The sequence below is a fragment of the Papaver somniferum genome, chromosome 2 (assembly GCF_003573695.1).
Source record: "Papaver somniferum cultivar HN1 chromosome 2, ASM357369v1, whole genome shotgun sequence".
In the NCBI taxonomy this organism is placed as follows: Eukaryota; Viridiplantae; Streptophyta; class Magnoliopsida; order Ranunculales; family Papaveraceae; genus Papaver; species Papaver somniferum.
In genome coordinates this window covers 147,200,505-147,220,010 of record NC_039359.1, presented here as the reverse complement: position 1 = coordinate 147,220,010, position 19,506 = coordinate 147,200,505, and the positions used below count along the sequence as shown (strand labels likewise).

Below are 19,506 nucleotides of genomic sequence, written 5' to 3'. Positions count from 1 at the left end.
ACTTAAAGAACTTTGTGTCAACACACAGAATTCAATCAATTTTGCGATAATTCACAAGATTCAAATATTAACCTGATATGCAAACATTAGGGTTTTACGCCCTGCACGGTATATTAGACCCCGTTGGTCGAAACCAAGCTTAGGTAAACTAGGCAATTAATCCGCCGTGGATTAGTAGGTTCAAAATCCTACCCAAAATCAGAAACACAAGGAATAAAAAGAGTCGCGGAATAAGAGCAACAACAAAGGGAGATGTGGCTATAGGCCAACCGGTGCCATTTGCAAGTGGCTACACCCCATGTTTCCCGACCGGCCCCTGTTTCATGTCGACCAATCAGGTCGCCTTAAACCCGCCACACGCACATGAGTTGTGTCTGGGCCCCTACTTGTCGGCCCTATTTCCCATCGACTAATCAGGTCGCTTTAAAATCCTCCACGCGCGATGGAAGTATGGCCAGGCCCATGCTTGGACGTCCCCTCTTTCTATTGACCAATCAGGTCGCTCTAAACCTGCCACAGTGTTGAAAAAGTCAAATGGCGCCAGATGGCCACAAAGCCAATTGGCTTTCCAAAAACCGCGCCAACATGCTAATGGCATGCCAAACATGCATGCCAAATGTGCCATTCCGCTCCGGAGTGCTAGTTGCATGCCAAACATGCCACGATGCGCCAATACGCTAATTGGCATGCCAAACATGCCAAACGTGCCACTTTGCCGCAACAGCATGCCGAACGTGTCAACGTGCCATAAATAGCGCGCCTACGTGCTAATCTGCCTTCTGTTCGTGGCCAACGCTATAACAGACTTAAATTAGAGTTTCCTAATCAGAAACACGGCTTTGCTTTAGTGGCATTAGTCGAAACCCTAATTTCCAGTTGTGGCCCAAATTCCACCAGTTTGGCCCCACAACATGACACGAGCCATGTGGGACGCAACAAACCCTAAAAACAGCGTCATACTATAATCACCCGTGTCCATCCTTACGCCTGTGGTTATTCCCATATTATGGGCTGTCATAATTCCTTTAATGTGTCCATGGCACTGATTGCATAAAGACGCTACCGTGTCGCGGCCATGCCACACATGCTAATTAGGGCTTCGATATGCCAAACCCTAATTTGGATAAAGTTTCCATGCTAACCAAGTCAAGTAATTCTCCTAAGGCCTTAAGTTTGATATAGCAACATGGCCAATGTTGTCGGAGCCATATTTGGGTCTAACACCAATATGCCAAAATAGATGTCGCGGCTACGTCAGGCGCCACTATGCCACTGGCATGCGTTAAATATGCCATCATACCATCGGCATATGCCAATAACGCCACTTTGCTATTATCAGATGCCAAATGGAATGTGTCCATAATTAGCGGCCACCCTTTCATATAAGCCAGAATCTCAGCCGTCCAAATTCGCCACAGAATTGACAGGTCGTGGCAAGTTTTGGGCGACCAGCCAAGACACGCCTAATAGCATCACATGCTATTTTTCTGTGGCAAGTCTCTTTACTTTGACTTGCCACACATGGATATCTGCTACTTAGTTGGCATACAATTAATTAGAATAGCTAAGTCTTGCATACAGGACTCATTCAACAATCTGCTACACATTTTCCACGAACATGCTCGAGACATCAAATATGTCACAAACTGGGGGATGCTAATCAGGGTATTGGTCTGGCGGTTTACAGCGTGCGGCGTGCAACACGCCCATTATAAGAAAGTGTCAGAAAGCAGGGCAGTTTGTGGCGGCAAGAAGTAGTGTGTGTAAACTAACCAGTTTTCTTCATAGTGGGAACGTGGTTTCTGGCATTTACACATGACCCCACTTCTCCACCACTCAATCACTCCCACTTTCTACGAGATCAGGGTGCGTTCAATTATGACTTGTATAAATAGGTTTTACCTATTTCAACAAAACAACAAGTTTTGGTGAGAACAACAACACAGTATCCAGAAAAAATACAAAAGAACTGATAGCTTTCATTCCGCATTCAAAATTCTGATGCAAGTCATAAAATAGCCACACCTTCAGAATTAACCTTTCTGGTCTCAACACCTTCTTTGCTTCCCTCGCTAAGACCAACCCTTCTCCTTCATTTTTCTGACCGAAGCAAGACTGGAATGTCCATTTCTTGGTTTAGGCCAGGATTGTACTGTTTGATCTCTCGAATCTAAAGTACTCCCGTGCAATGTATTTGTTTTAGGTTTAGATTTGTTGTTCATCCACACACCCAAATTTACCAAAACAGCAGAAACAGTTTTTACCTACAAACACAAGCTCACTGAAGGGACTTTTTAAAATTGAATATTCAAACAAGAAGATCAAAAAATTAAAATTTGATATGATGATCACGTGATGGATCGATCAAAATATATACAGTAAAACTTCGATAAATTAATAGTCTTGTGACTGCTAAATTAAAATTAAAATAAGAAAAAGAAAACACGGTAAAATTATTTGGGAACTTCTCGTGAGAGTACAAAAAATTAAAGATGAACTCCAATGTATTATAAATGTGTACAAAAACAAATACCTATTTTAATAAGTACCATAATATAACGTTATCACATTGTATATATGTTGGGCCCTATTGGAAACTTTAAATTTTTATTATCTTATAAATTTAACGGGATTATTAATTTAGCACACTGGTCCAAATCGGAACTGATAAAAAATATTATGTTACCGAAATTATCAACTTATTACGGATTAATTTAACGAAGTTCTACTGCAATAACAAGTGTTTTCCGCAAATTGTAAACGGAAAACATATATAGACGGTGAAGGGGTCATGGCTGGGATAAAGGAAACATCCCTATTATGAACTTTAATGGGTGTTGACCAAACTACTGCTCCAGTAACGCAAACCAATTGTCAAAGAATAAATAGGATTACATGCTAGTGGTCAAGTGGTGGTACAGGTGTAAATTGGGCCTGACAGTACGAGCACAGCACGTTAAAATTTGAGCACAATCCATCCCAGCACGTGGCTTAGCACGACACGACACAACATGTTAGTTTCATGGGACGGGCTGGGATAAGCACAATCCCAGCAGCCCAGCACAACACGCGGTATGGATAAGCGCATGACACGACACAACACAACACGTTAAGAAAGCACGTCATAAAATGCATAAAATACTACACAACATGGCACAATCCATCACATTTTGTGCATATTTCACAAAAGAACCATTATTCTACCTAATTATTGACATTTTATTATCGTTGACTTATTTTCATAATAACACATATAATATACCAAAATATTTGGAAAACATTTATGTTGGAAAATATAAAATAGATGTGCCCGACATAGCACAACACGTTTATTTTGGCACAACATAGCACGCCTTCTAGCACAATACGTCATTATCTTCGGCACAACAAAACACGTTACATAGCACGCTAAACACGTGATTTCGTGGGATGAATTGTGCTGAGCTGACACGATTTGCACCTCCAAGTGGAGGTTTGGATACTTTTCTTCTTGGGAGTTTAAATTAAATTGTTATATTTCGCTATAATTAAAATAGATGACTTCGGATTGAAGGAAATACTTTTCGTTCACGTTAAATGCCATGATGACAACAATATCAATCGTCATTTTGCGTTTCTTTGCGTGAAATAGTTAGAAGTCTATGAATCCGAAAAGAATATATAATACTTGCTATTATTAAGTTTCTGCATGAACTCACGGGTAACTCGTGATATGCATAGAGGGTCCAGATCGTCCAATAATCAGCCAACGACATCGAATGTTCATCTTCTGCTATAAATTGAAGCCAACAACAGTAATAATCTGAAGTAGGCACATATTGAACAATGGAGTTCTTTAAGAAATATTTACATTTTTCTTCACATCTTCAAATTTCCAATGCTGATCTTTTACTCATATTTCTTACTATTATCTACAATGTACATAAGCTTATTAGCATTGAGAGAAATAAGAAGGGTCTGAAGAAGCAGTACTCATCATCATCATGTACAACATCAGTTACCAAAACTCCGGTGCCACAAGCTTCGGGTGCATGGCCTGTGATAGGTCATCTTCGTCTTATCACGAACTCCAAAGAGTCGACACATATAACTCTTGCAAAAATGGCTGATAAGTATGGACCCATTTTTAGCATACGATTCGGTAGTCATAAGACCTTAATAGTGAGTAGTTGGGAAATGGTAAAAGAGTGTTTTACAGGAACCAATGACAAGTTATTGTCGAATCGTCCTCCCCATTCAGCGTTTGAGCATATGTTCTATCAAAATGGATATGGAGTTGGTTTGGTACCTTATGGAGAATATTGGAGGGAGTTCCGGAAGATAACTACACACAACCTCCTCGCTAATCAAACATTTTTGAAGTACAAACACTTTGTAACTTCTGAAGTGGATACCTCGTTTAATAAGCTTTATGAGTTATGCAACAACAACAAGCATAACAATGACAGCAAAGGAGCTGCTACTCCTGCAATCGCTCTAATAAGAATGTATGATTGGCTCACACACTTGACGCACGACGTGGTTGGTAGGATAGTTGGCATAGGCGGATCTGAATCAAATTCTGAGACAGGTGAGATTATAGGTAATTAAAGTATATGTTATAGGCGAATATCGTTATTGTGAGCTATATTGTTTGTGGCGTTACTGAGTAACTTTATATTCGATTTGTACAGGTATCATGAGCAGCCGCGAAAGATTCATACTTGCACACCATGAAGCATCACATTTTGTGACCACATCTTCAATTTCATCTATAGTTCCATGGCTAGGGTGGGTTGATAGATTAACTGGTCTTACGAGAAAAATGAAAAATTGTGGCAAGAAATTAGACATGACACTTGGGAGTATAATTGAAGAACGTCGGCAGAAGAGACAATTTTGTAAAACTAAAGGAAAAGAATACAATTCAACGAACATAGCTGTTGAGGATAAGCAAGAAGACTTCATTGACATTTGCTTTTCGCTTATGGAGCAGTCACAACTTCCTGGGGAGAATCCTGAAATATCCATCAAATCTTTTATCCTGGTATATATGATATTAATTACTTGGTATTATTTCTTATTAAAACTAAGATAATTTCGATAATGATAATGTATAAATTGATGGTACTTACAGGATATGATGTCGGCTGGGACAGACACAACCAAATCGGTCTTGATATGGACCATTTCTTTGTTGTTGAACCATCCTCATGTGCTAAACAAGGCAAAAGAAGAAGTAGATGCACACTTTGAAATGAAAAGGAGATCAACTAGTGATATAATTGTTGTGGACGTTGATGATGTCCGTAACCTTGTTTACATCCACGCTATATTCAAAGAATCCATGCGGTTGTATCCAGTGAGTCCAGTCATGGAGCGAATGACTAGTGATGATTGTGTTGTGGGTGGCTTCTGTGTTCCTGCTGGCACACGAGTATGGGTTAACGTATGGAAAATGCAACGTGATCCAACAGTGTGGGAAGATCCAACGGTGTTTCAACCTGAGAGATTCTTGAGCGACAACAAAAGAAAGATTGATATTGCAAAGGGTCATGATCATGAACTCATACCATTTGGAACCGGTAGGCGAAAATGCCCTGGTTCATCTTTCGCATTGGAACTGATGCATTTGGTACTTACACGCCTTATTCTTGAGTTCGAAATGAAGGCACTGTTGGATGCAATAATCAAAAACAAGGAAAAATTAAATAAGCAAAAGTTATTGATACTTAGCTCCTTTATAATGGAAGTGATCGATTTGATGAACGGACGAGCTCCCCATATCTCCGCAACAGCAACAAGGCAAATTTTGGAAAAACAGAGTGAGTCACGTGTTCAACACGTTGGCCTTAAGACATTAGCGCCCGACTACACTCAAGAGTGATGCTATAGCACTCACATGACGGATATCTTCAGGATAAAACACCCTACTACACCTACTACTAGCATATGTAGTAGATGCTCAACTTGAGCTTGGCAACTCCGAAAAACCATAAAGGAAAATCTCGAATACTTTTGAGAAAACAATATAAAATGTTTTTTCCCATAGGGGTCCCTCTAAATATAGAGTAACCCCTTTCTCATAGATTTTACAAAACTAGTGAATTTGTTTATATAATTGACAAATACAACTTAAGAAGAAAAACTCCCCGATGTGGGACTAAAAGGTTTATGTAGTTTCTTAAAATTACTAAAAATTGGAAACTCCACAATGTGGGACTAATAAGTTTCATTCACAAAAGAAAACAATAAATTATAATTTTTTATTAAACCTTTAAAAAATTATTTTTTATTAATCGTTTTCCAACAATCCCCCACATGAATGAAAACTCAGTAAAACATGAAAATACAGATAGATCTTGGTAAATCAACATCACAATCTCACGATCTAAACAGATTGATCGTGCAAGTTTTGAAATCATACTAGTCATTTCTACGTCCTCTCCCTCACACAAAAGTGTGTTGACCCCAAGGTCATACTATGGATTGCACAAATCATAATAGTATTGAGAGCTTTCATCTTTAGTTCTCACATGGTGAGACTATAGGTATCTTTCACCAAAGTGAAAAAGCATGAACTAGTGAACCCTTAGTGACCTTTAGGTCCTAAGTTCCAGTAATACCAAAACCATCAAAACGAAAATCACATAAAAAGCGCAAGAAATACCATTTTAGGCAGAGGTGTCCATGAGGTCTTGAACCTTTGCTTAGCGAGATATTACCGGAATTACTTGCTAGAGAGGGTGAACTATGTGTTGTACTGCTAGCATTTGATGTAATTCACGATAACAAACACGGGTGATATCTCCAAGGTTGCTGCCAAGCTCGTGTTGTTTTGTCCAATTTGGCCCTGGACATATCCTATTTCTCAAAATGCTCTAGAGAATCGAAGCTCATATTCTCATAGGAAGCGGCCCACTTCCTCATTCAGATAGGTGAGTTTCCATAAAGAGTGTTAATTCTACACCCCACTTCAATCTTAAATTGAAACTATAGAACTCATTAAGACTTCTTAAAAGTCATCCTTCACATGCAATCACACTATCACGTCTACACCATAGGGAAGGGACAGAGAATAAAATTCTCTGATAGTGTTTACCTTTACTCACGACAAATTAGTTGTCTCATTCGAAACCTTGATCTTGGGATCTCCAGTCAGCAAGGTTGAGTATCCTTCATGGCAAGTTTGATTTATGAGCTTAAGCCCCTTCCCCCCCGATGCATTTCTAACTATCTCTTGGGATAAACCTTTCGTCAAAGGTTGCGCGATATTCTCCTTGGACTTTATCCAATCAATGGAAATAACGTCGATTGAGATAAGTTATTTTCAGCTTTATCTATTATATCTTGGATAACACAATGTATATATATAGATGGCACAGGCCTATGCCAGAGAGGAATGTCTTCTAAAAAGCATCTTAGGCACTCGGCCCCCTCTCGTGCTTTATCTAACTCAATACTCTCAGATTCCATAATGAATTGAGCAATATATGTTTGTTTGTAAATCTTCCAAAAACAAACCCTCATGCTAGAGTGAAACATATCCACTCGTAGACTTAGACTCCTCTGAGTCAACAATCCAGTTTACATCACAAAGTCCCTCAAGGACAGCAAGATACCTTTAATAAATCAAATAAAAGGTAATAGAGTATTTTAGGTACCATAATACTCTACTAAGTGCATCTGAATGCTATTGCTATGGACTACAATTATATCTACTTAACTTACTCAAAATATAGGCAATGTCCGGACTCATACATTTCATTAAATTCATCAGACATCCTATAACTCTTGAGTATTCAAGTTAAGATACTCCATTACCCTTTTTTTTCTTGAGTCTACAAGAATAATCGTACGGAGTACAAGCAGGCTTACAATCACACTGATTGTATCTCTTAAGCACAAATTCAACATAATGAGAATGACTAAGACTACATATGTTTGATTATTTTCTAATCCTCATCCATAAGATTACATCAACATGGCCTAAGTCTTTCAAGTCAACGTTCTCATTCAGCGCATGTTTTTAGTGGAATTAATCACATCTATGTTTGTATCAAGTATAAGCATATCATCACATACAAGCATATAATCACACAGGCATCCTTAACAAGTTACTTGTAAATATACTTGTCAGATTCATTAACTTAAATCCACTACACATTATCACATGATCAAATTTTCCATGTCACTGTTTACGGGCTTATTTTATAAACCATACAAAATTTTGTTCAACTTACAAACTTTGTTATCATAACCTTTCACTACAAAGTCCTCAGGTTGGTCTATGTAAATTTCTTTATCTAATTCACGATTTTAGAAAAGTTGTCTTAACATCCATCTGATGTATCTCTAATTTTTTTATGACAGAAATAACAATTAGCATATCAACGGAAGTAAATCTCGTCACATGTGAATAAGAATCAAGGAAAAATACACATTCTTTTAGTTTATAGCCTTTAGCTGCCAACTTAGCCTAATATTTTTCCACAGTTCCATATACCTAATGTTTCCTCTTAAAGACTCATTTACATCTCGTGGTCTTACTCTCTGGAGGTAAACTATAAACCTTCCAAGTCAGGTTCCGACGGACTGAGCCATTTCACTAAATGAAGCTTCTTACCAGAATTGGGTTTCAGTAGATATCAAGGCTTCTTTACAAGTCCAGGGCTTAGACTAAGCTAGGCATGTTATGAAGTCGGCTTCATAAGAAGTCTCAAGTCTAATTGTTTTACTTCTCTTAGGCTCAACCTTAACTTCATCTTCCTTTAAGATAAGTTCTGACTATTTGAAAATAAATTAGGTCAACAACACATCTCTAATGAGGTACAGTTTAAGAATAAACATGTTCAAAGAACTCAGCATCCCTAGATTATGTAATAGTATTCACAACAAAGTCAGAAAAATCACACCAAAGTATGAAAAATCAAACACACAACCAAAAATCTATATGTAGAAGTATACTCAGCATACCTATATGAAGACACAATCAACATTTTTGGTTTCTATCTAGTTCTTTTAGGAAGAGGAATGACAATCTTAGTCAAACACCCCCACACTTTGACGTATTCATAAGAAGGTCATCTACCTTTCCATAAATCATATGGAGTTTCATCTGATCCTTAAGGGTACTATATTCAGGATATACTAGTTAAGAGGACTTCCTCCCCCACAAGGCCGCAGGTAATCCTGAACTAATCAACATGGCAATTAATCTCTTAAGGATACAATGTTATGTTCAAGGCTTCTAATTGGTTTTGAACTTCAAGTTTATACATCTTAAGGCTTCTAAGCAACATCCTTATCCCTGAGAAGTATACAAGATAGTACCTCGTACAATCATCACGGAAGTTATAAACCATCTTTTACCATAGTGGTTTTGGGTTGAACTCATGTCAACTAGGCCTAACTGAATTAATTCTAAGGGCTTAGAATTACTATGAACATTTGTGCTAAAAGATTTTATAGCATATTCATTTCACTTTTGTGTTCAAGATCCAAACTAAATTTGGGTACGTAGCCTATGCTAGGCAGTTTATGCATTGACTTATAATTTTACGGTTCCAAGTCTACCATGCAAAACATTCAAAGACACACAAAAGAAAGCACAAGAATCAACTATGTTCACTTCATCAGATTTTCCTTTAAACTTATATAGACCCTAAGTCCTATAACTGTTGCCTAAAAAATCAATGCCCTTAGTTATAACAAGTTTTCCACATTTAATTAAGATCTTCAATCTTTTACCATCTTCAAGAGAACAAGATACAAGATTCTTTCATATGCTCGGAACATGAAAACTTCATTCAGTGTGAGAATATTACAGATATGAGCTTATGCTCGACCTTTCCCTTTTATGCAACCTCTGTCGCAGATAAGTTACTCATATAGAGTTTCTCGACATCCCTTATCCTCTGATAAGAGGTGAACATGTCTCTGTTTCAACAAACATACTTAGTGGCTCCAGAGACCACCCACCAGTCTCTCACATTGGTTATTAAAATAACTTCCGACATCATGTCAATAAACTCGTTCTAATTTGTTTCAACTAAATTAGCATTAACTTTGTACTTATTAAGGTTTTATGTTGTCTACACTTTACTGCCGTATGGCCAGGAATCTTACAAACATAACAATCACCCTTAATTAAAGTAATGCCGGATTCAGTTTTACGAAACATACCTTTCTTATGAAGACTATGCTTAGAGTTGTGTTTGATGTTCTCTCCTTTGTCAGCTTTGGAAGACTTGTGTTCATCCACATGCGCCTGGTAGCCATGTTCCTTTTCAATTTCATGTCACAAACTTCGTTTATACTCTGACCACGGACACGGTGATTTCCCAATCACCTAATACACCACATCTCACAAAACTTAGTTCAGATAAAACATGAGTTTTGAAGATAATATCTAGATTTATAAACTTCGTTTGAACCACCATATCAAAAAACTCATGGTTACCCCATAAAAACTACTTTAGTTAACAACAAAATTCTGCCTGTCAGAATTTTTCAGGAACGTTTTTCTGTTTTATAAAATATCAATAGAATACTTTTCCAACTCCAAAAATTCTGAAATTTTACGTGGGTAACTATCAGGATGTCTACTACGTTGTGCCAAAAGGGTTCATCGAAATTCCTTTTAGGTTCAGAGATAAACTCGAAACTCTACAGCTGACCAAAAATTCGTTTTTGTTTTTCACTCCACAATTAACATCCATGATTCACAAACCAACCAACCATTTTCGATTATTACAAATTTTAATGTCTTAAGATTGTTGGATGCAATAATCAAAAGCAAGGAAAAATTAAATAAGCAAAAGTTATTGATACTTAGCTCCTTTATAATGGAAGTGATCGATTTGATGAACGGACGAGCTCCCCATATCTCCGCAACAGCAACAAGGCAAATTTTGGAAAAACAGAGTGAGTCACGTGTTCAACACGTTGCCCTTAAGACATTAGCGCCCGACTACACTCAAGAGTGATGCTATAGCACTCACATGACGGATATCTTCAGGATAAAACACCCTACTACACCTACTACTAGCATATGTAGTAGATGCTCAACTTGAGCTTGGCAACTCCGAAAAACCATAAAGGAAAATCTCGAATACTTTTGAGAAAACAATATAAAATGTTTTTTCCCATAGGGGTCCCTCTAAATATAGAGTAACCCCTTTCTCATAGATTTTACAAAACTAGTGAATTTGTTTATATAATTGACAAATACAACTTAAGAAGAAAAACTCCCCGATGTGGGACTAAAAGGTTTATGTAGTTTCTTAAAGTTACTAAAAATTGGAAACTCCACAATGTAGGACTAATAAGTTTCATTCACAAAAAAAAAAAAAAAAATTATAATTTTTTATTACAATTTTAAAAAATTATTTTTTATTAATCGTTTTCCAACAGGCACCAGGAGTGAAAGTGGACATGACAGAAACATCAAGCGTCATTCTAAGTGCCAAGGTAACACCAGTGGACGTTCTAATCAGTCCAAGAACACCCTAGTAACTAATGATCTTGTATTGTGAGCCGAGCATAGTAAAATAAATAGGACTCGACTCAAGTGATTAGAAGAGTGAATTTACTATTTGATTTGATTTCCCTTCAGTAACCATTTCATGCTGTTTCAATTTATAGTGCTCGTGGTTGCTACAAATAATTTGAGTTTCTAAATCAACCAGCTCTTTAAATTTGCACTTTAAATCGAGTTTGTCCCGTAAAAAAATACATCCAAAACACATTAAAAGAACTGATAACAACTAACAAAAAATCGAATCCAATCCAATTTAAAATAGGGAGAATACTTCGCGCGCCTAAAATATTTCTTGTCTAACCATGCTACTAGACTACATCAATGATATACATGAAACGGCAAGAAAAAGTAGAGATCATGTGGCGCAACCGTAGTTTTATATTGCCCTCCACTTGCGCACAAAGAACACTTCTCCGCACGGTCCCGATGGATGCTACATAACCTACATCTAATCAACGCACCCCATCACTGTATGGCACGGACAACTCTCAGATGCTCACATGTCCGTGTCAAACTCGCGTCTCTACGTGTGACCACGTCAAACACATCGGTGCTCATATATACGATACACCATTTCAATACAAAATTTAAAGACTTAAAAGCCTAGGCAAATAAAACTCCAACGTTGAATGGTGACGAAATCCTCATTTTTTATTGGTCGAAATAGGCCTCTTTTGAGTTTTCTGAAACAAGTATTTTGGTGAGGACACTTGGCAACGTATGATTGGTTAAAAAAATAAAAAAGAAAGATTAAAAAAAGAAAACCAAACTAAATTTGAATTGAAGAAGTGACAATGTTTAGGTAAGGACACTTGGCAACCGTATGATTGGTTTAAAAACTACGAACCTAAAAGAAAAACATAACTTACCGTGTTTGGAATTTTATGGAAGTCCAAATTCAATTTGGAAATCAAATAATTACTATATTATGACTATTTTTTTCAAATTAATATATAAAAGGGAAAAAATCCATATATTTTCTGCGAAAATAATAAAAAAAAAAATTACACATAACCTCCACCTATTTAATGTATTTGCCCCGTCACACCAAATCAAAAATACATCTCCATGGGGCGGAGTAAATATCCGCGCACACCAAATCGAAAATGCATTTCCACGGGGCGGGACGAAGCTCCGCGCACACCAAGTTAAAAGAAAAAAAAAAATCTGCATATCTTTTCCACCTATTTAATGTATTTTCCCTGACACACCAAATCAAAATTACAGCTCCAGGGGGCGGAGCGAAGCCCCGCGTACACCAAATCAAAAATGCATCGCTACGGGGCGGACGTAACCCACGTACAAAAATTCATACATCACCACGGGGCGGGCAAACACCCACACAAAACCCAAATCAAAAACTGTCACCACATGCGAGGGAAGCCCCGTGCACACCATGCTGAAAAAAAAAATGTCCGATGCATACCACGGGCACAAATCTAATGTTTACTAATAGTGTCTAATTTTTTGTTGAGAAATTACTTACATTATATATATATATATACAAATCATGTAAACCCGTGCAATTGCACGGGCTAGTTCGTTAACCGACATTAAAAAGAAGTGGTAAATGTTTCATCCTTGATGGCATGAACTTTGTTAACTTCATTCGTGGTAATGTCAAAGGGTGCCGAAAAATAATATAAAAATGAGGAATATTTAGCAGCCTGCAAAGTAGAATTGGGGCTGGTTATTTATGTCTACAAAATGCATATACAACATTACATTAATTGCACATGATTTACAGAGAATTTCACTATAAAGAAAAGACTTCAGCTGCAGACGAAAAGGAATGGAAGAGACAATCGACAGCTTACATTAAAAAGATGGTGTTCTTGTAATGACTAAACAGTCCGTGCCAACCCGTTGAACTTACAACAAGTACTACAGTGTCCAAGTTTCCAACAAAACTCATCTCTCTAGAGAACACGCCGCAAAAAGATTCTATAAAAAAAAAACAAAATAAAAAAAACTCTAGACCGCCATTTCTGACTGCGGTAAATTTATAAGTCGATCACTTTCTAAAAACTTCTTCTATTGTATTCACTTGGGGTAATGAAGCTTCATATGAACGTTAACAAAATGTTAACCCAACTTAGACTTTGTTAAGAATTGTAGGAAAAGAAGAATGGTCCATAACTGAACATTTACGTTGTGAATTCATACCATTAGTAAATAGTGATCTCATTCCCGTGAGAAACGGACCTGGCAGCTAAAAACAACACAAAAATGCACTCAATGGTAATTTCATCTTAACTTCCACATGTGCCTCCTTAATGTCCGAGTATTATATTTATATTCCTTCAGAGCAACTACAGTGGACGATCAAACCTATAACTATGTTCTAGAGACGAGACACAGCGGGACGGATTAAAGACTAAAAACTGGACCAAAACCATATTCTGGACTATATTTGGTCTGGGACCAAGACCAAAACTATAGTCGAGCGAACGTATAGTCACCGTTTTTCATCAGACGTGTATATAAACTACGCTTCACATGAAACGCATGTATAGTCACCGCCCCATAAAGAGGCTCATGTATAGTCACCGCCCCATTCAGGCTCCACAAACAAGCGGAGATTATACACCCGCTCGACTAAATATACTCCCCTACCTTAGCGTGACACTCCATACTAAACTCAAATTTGGTCGTTCATTTTGGTATTTGGTCTTTAGTTCTGGTCATACCACTGTGGTTGCTCTCATGACAGAAAATCAATAAGTGTTGTCACCCGTGCATAGGAACGTGCTTACCCATCTAACCCAGCCAAGAATTCAGTAACTAAGCCAAAGGTAGATGATTCGTACTTACTTTATAGTGCTTGAACCGTCACCTTCTACTTCTTGAGACTCCAAAAACTATGGCATAAAATCCTTTCTTTGCGACAAAAAATCAATAAGTGTTATCTGTATTGGAAGCATACGTACCCGAGTAATTAAACCCAACCGAAGATTCACAAACTAAGCCAAAGGAAGATATCATGATACGTACGTTACTTTATGATGTTTGAACCGTTAACTTCCACTTTTTGAGACCAATACCAACATGTCACCGACCTACAAAGTGATTTCCATAACGTTTGTTATGAAAATAAAAAAAAATACAAAATTGGTTAAAAAGACCAAAATCAACAATTCTTGGATGAAATGGACAGTTAGATTTTGATACTGTTTAAATGGACAAAAATGTAAAAATAAGCAGAATGTAACCAGTTTCATCGTGCCCATTTTCAAATATTTTTTCTTATTTTTAATTTACACAAGATGTATCCAGTTTCATCCTTGCTATTTTTAAATTTAAGATAGGATGAAACCTTACTATTCTTTTTTGGTCATTTCACCCAAACTATTTTTTACTCGTCCAATTAAACCGTGATTTAAAAATATTTGGACAAATGACCCATTTTCCGATAATTATATACTTCTTATCATAAATATAAAAAGTCGGCCAAACATTTATGATAAGTTCCTTTAAGTTATGGTCTTCCCCTATTACTTTAGCTACTCTATCAAATTGGTTGTCACGTAGAATTTTACGGCAATCTCGCATTCCTTGGTAGGATATGGCCGGTCTTATTTTTCAAAGGCTAAAAAACTAGGTTCTTGGTATACTTCTCATTACTTTGTCCCTATTTCCCAAAAAGGAATAAACACACAAATGAATCTAGCCAAACAACAAACAAAATAGCCCCAAAACTGTAATAAAACGTAATGTACAAGTTTAGTAGGTTATCTAGTCCTAGTGTGACTCGTCTCTTATTTGTAATATAACATTTTCATTTTTGCTCTTCCGGGGTAGATGTCGTGGTGGTGTTGGTGGTTGTCATGGCCGTATAATTTTGTGTATTAAGAAATGGGTTTTGCGGATTTCATGTGATATGGGTTTTGTCTGTATATAAAGAAAAAAGGTCTACATACGAGGTGGTTGTATAATATCACTGGTAGTAGAATATGTGTATCACTAAAGCAATGGCTTTATTTTACGGTTAACAAAAACTCTAGTTTATCTTGTGATCAACCAGCTACTGGAAAGACTTTAAAAAGTTTAAAGACGTCGCATCCGTGCTGCAGTACGTAGTACTGAAAATCAAAACAATCTTCTCATCCACCCCACACAAACACATACAAGAAAACAAGACCAGTTATTTAAAAGAGCTTATTAATTAAACACAAACAAGTGATTCAACGTATGGAAATGCTTTATCAGCGATCACACCATAAAGATTTTGTTGTAAATCCTGAATTTCTTTAAAGCTGGCATCTTCGATATCATAAGATATAACCTTATTGCCTGCACGTAATACCAACTTCGAAGACGACCCCTGTTCTTCCATTTCATGAACATACAGAACAGAGAAATCAGAGACATTAGAAATTTCTGGGTAACCCTTTGTCAGTCCTTCAAGATCGACACGGTACTTTATATTCCACCCGGTGTAATCAACTTTCACCTCCAAGATATCGAAACATCCAACAAGTAAATGTCCAAAGGTTTGAATAACGTACAGATTCCCCCTACACTCTCCGAAATACTTAATCCTCTTAGTCTTATAGGCCAATCTTCGAGCATCTGGAGGCGAAGGTAACGCCAATGTATTAAATGACTCTTGATCAAAATCGAAATAAACCACTTGTGTTTCATCAATTGTTAACCAGTGCAACAAACCATTCCAAAAGACACCGGACTTTGACAAATCATATTCAGGTGCATAAATGACATCTCCAGAGAGCCTCCAAGAGTTTGTTTTGGACGAGTAGATCGTAATGTGATATTTACACCTACCATTGCGCTTTGTTCTACCATAGGACCAAGTTACAACTACTTCATAATTAATTGAATTGATAGGATCAAAAGCTAAGCTAACGCTAGTAACATGAAAGCCCGTGTTTACCATTTGTTGATCATATGTAGGAAGGACTCTGCAATGATTTGTGGATGGATTGAAGATGTAAATGTAAATTTCACTGGCTTTGTTGAACATGTAACTACGGCAACAGAAAAGACCATTGCAAGATTGGCTTATTACTATGCCCGTTGGATCGTCAAACAAAGCTGGGGTATTAAAAGTGAAAGGAACACCTACATATCCATCTAAGAAGATCATTTCAGACACAGGTCTCATATTACCAACAGAACATAATATTCCCGGTATTGAAAGACGTTTGAGGTGGTGGTTTCTTTTGCAGTGTTCTTGAATGAAAACTGGATCAGAAATAAGAAAAAGCCATTTCTTCGATATGCAATTGAATCTAAGCAAGGATTTCACTGGTAAACACAATAAAATTTGCTCTAAAAGATCAATATTAGTGGCTATTAGATATGATGACTGAAAAATAGCTGACGGAACAAACATCTTCCACAATTGGAAAAAAGACTTGAATGGGTGCCTTAAGAAGAACCAAAGTTGTTATGATTGATAACGGAGAAAGCTACAGCGTCCCAATGAATTATTTAGGGGAAGAAAATTTAGTGAGAGGGAAGGAGAATGAGAAGTGTAAAACTATAGTAATACTTTAGTAATGCAGAAGCTTGTTAGAAATTAAGCACACAATGACTTTGGTGCTTTTAAACACGTAAAAATATGCTTTTTGTCGTATATACTTAAATAATGACAAACATCAGTATCATGTGCTTATTAAAAAATGTCATGAGTAATGGTGACGATATCCCTATAATAAAGTGGTAAGAATAATGGCATAGTAGTGATGTTGATATAATTGTAGTACAGTGGTAAATCAGCGATGATACCTGCACCGATTTTTTATCCCCACAAGGAAAAGGAAAAAAAACTAAATGAAAACCCCACTATGACACAGTGGTGCTAGTACCATGGTTGTATACCTGCACCTTGATGAACAATTCTGCTGTGAGAGCTTGTTTAGCTCTTGGTGCCCACGTGAGGCTCACTCAATGAGCTCGTGGGAACTTCACTTCTCCTACCAAAATCCCATTCTTTCACCATGAAGTTTGGGTAAAATGAAACATTTTTTCTGTGCTCACGGATATTAGTTTTGAGTTATAAAATAGTAGTAATGTATGAGTAAGTACTATATAAGAAAGTAAGAAACAGCTCATTATCATCACAATAACAACCACTACAATCATCTAAAGAAAAAGATGGAAGTAGTAAACAAAATTGATCAAGAAAATCAAGCGAAAATCTGGAAAATAATCTACGGTTTTTCCGAGTCATTAGTTCTCAAATGTGCAGTTCAACTAGAGATTGCTGAAACTATTCATAACCATGGAAAGCCAATATCTTTATCTGAATTAGCTTCTAAACTTACCGTTCAACCTGTTAATTCAGATCGTTTGTTCCGTATTATGCGTTACTTGGTTCACATGAAATTATTCAACACAGAAGTTTCTTCACTTAATGGTGGAATCGCCTACTCGTTAGCTCCACCAGCAAAATATTTGATAAGAGGTTGGGAAAAATCAATGGTTGCTTCGATTTTAGCAATGAATGATAAAGATTTGTTAGCTCCATGGCATCATTTAAATGAAGGTTTAACTGGTAATTGTAACGCTTTCGAGAAAGCGTTGGGAAAGAGTATTTGGGTTTACATGAGTGTAAATCCTGAAAAGAACCAACTTTTTAATGAAGCAATGGCGTGCGATAGTAAATTAGTTAATTCAGCTTTGGTTAGTGAATGCAAAAGTGTTTTCTGTGATGGAACTAAAACCTTAGTTGACGTTGGTGGTGGTACTGGTGCTGCTATGATGGCGATTTCGGAAGCTTTCCCGAATATTAAGTGCACAATCTTTGATCTTCCGCATGTTATAGCTGAATCTCCTGAAATGCCAAATATTACGAAAATTTCAGGTGATATGTTCGAGTCTGTTCCTAGTGCTGGTGCCATCTTTATGAAGGTAACTGTTGAGATTATTAGTCCCACATTGTTGGGAAATTTAAGATCCTGCGATTTATAATCCCTAAGGGCCTCTCCATTCATAGCCAATTGGTTTTGAGTTGGATGCCCGTATTCTAACATGGTATCAGAGCAGGCTATTTGCGTCGAGTCATTTGACCGCGCCTTTACTCCGCATCACTTGATTTATTGTCCACGTGTTAGACCCAACGAGACTACACGTGAGGGGGCGTGTTGAGATTATTAGTCCCACATTGTTGGGCAATCTAAGATCCTGCGATTTATAATCCCTAAGGGCCTCTCCACTGATAACCAATTGATTTTGAGTTGGATGCGGGTATTCTAACAGTAACTCTTTACACTTTTTTGGTTTGTGCCATCTAAATTATTAATCAATGGGTTAAGGAATTAATTGCGTTCCATGTTCACTCTAATTGTCTTAATTTCAAATCATGTGCTATTCTCAGAACATCCTTCATGATTGGGACGATGACGAATGCATTCAAATTTTAAGGCGATGCAAAGAAGCACTACCACGAGGAGGGAAAGTTATTATCGTTGATATAGTATTGGATGTTGCGGATTCGGTTCATCCGTTTTCAAAGATTAGACTTGCATCTGACTTGGATATGATGCTTAACACTGGAGGAAAAGAGAGAACTGAAAAAGAAATGAAGAAACTTATTGATGCCGCGGGTTTTGCTAGCTACAAGATTACTCAAATGTCCGCAGTTCAATCTGTAATTGAGGTTTATCCTTAATGAAGGATCATTTTATCCTGTTTTTCTTTGTTACGAATAAGTATATCATGTTTTCGCTACAATTGTAATTTTCTTTTCTGAATGTTGTTATGTAGTAACCAAAAACTGCAAAGAGAATATGAATGCATGTTTGAGTTTGTTTTTTGTCTGGGTGAAATGTCTTGTACGTTTTATTCCTCTTCATGAAAACTAAAAAGTTGTTGGAATGCATTTAATCTTATTTTATTGTAGTCCTTTTGGTGAAGTGTCTTGTCCGTTAATGAATATGTAATTTGTTGGGATTTTCACCCTAACCTTTCGATCTTTGGGATAAACGAAGAAGAAAACAAAGTACCAAGGGAAGAGCGAT

At 37.1% G+C, this 19,506-nt stretch overlaps 3 protein-coding genes across 3 annotated transcripts; 2 read left to right on the top strand and 1 right to left on the bottom strand.

The window, feature by feature from the left end:
• Positions 1-3,820: 3,820 nt before the first annotated feature.
• Positions 3,821-5,701, top strand: LOC113354089 (bifunctional protein STORR-like; the record flags this gene model as incomplete). Its single annotated transcript, XM_026597528.1, has 3 exons — positions 3,821-4,570; positions 4,674-5,026; positions 5,117-5,701. Coding segments are annotated over exons 1-3 (1,683 nt in total), but the record flags the coding sequence as incomplete, so codon positions are not given.
• A 9,985-nt stretch (positions 5,702-15,686) lies between these two features.
• On the bottom strand, positions 15,687-16,646 carry LOC113352169 (F-box protein At5g07610-like). The gene has a single exon (XM_026596022.1). The coding sequence runs from the start codon at positions 16,644-16,646 to the stop codon at positions 15,687-15,689; it is 960 nt and encodes a 319-aa protein (XP_026451807.1).
• Positions 16,647-17,495: 849 nt separating this feature from the next.
• On the top strand, positions 17,496-19,301 carry LOC113354088 ((RS)-norcoclaurine 6-O-methyltransferase-like). Its single transcript, XM_026597527.1, has 2 exons — positions 17,496-18,397; positions 18,864-19,301. The coding sequence occupies exons 1-2, from the start codon at positions 17,642-17,644 to the stop codon at positions 19,155-19,157; spliced, it is 1,050 nt and encodes a 349-aa protein (XP_026453312.1). The 5' UTR covers positions 17,496-17,641; the 3' UTR covers positions 19,158-19,301.
• Positions 19,302-19,506: the final 205 nt, after the last annotated feature.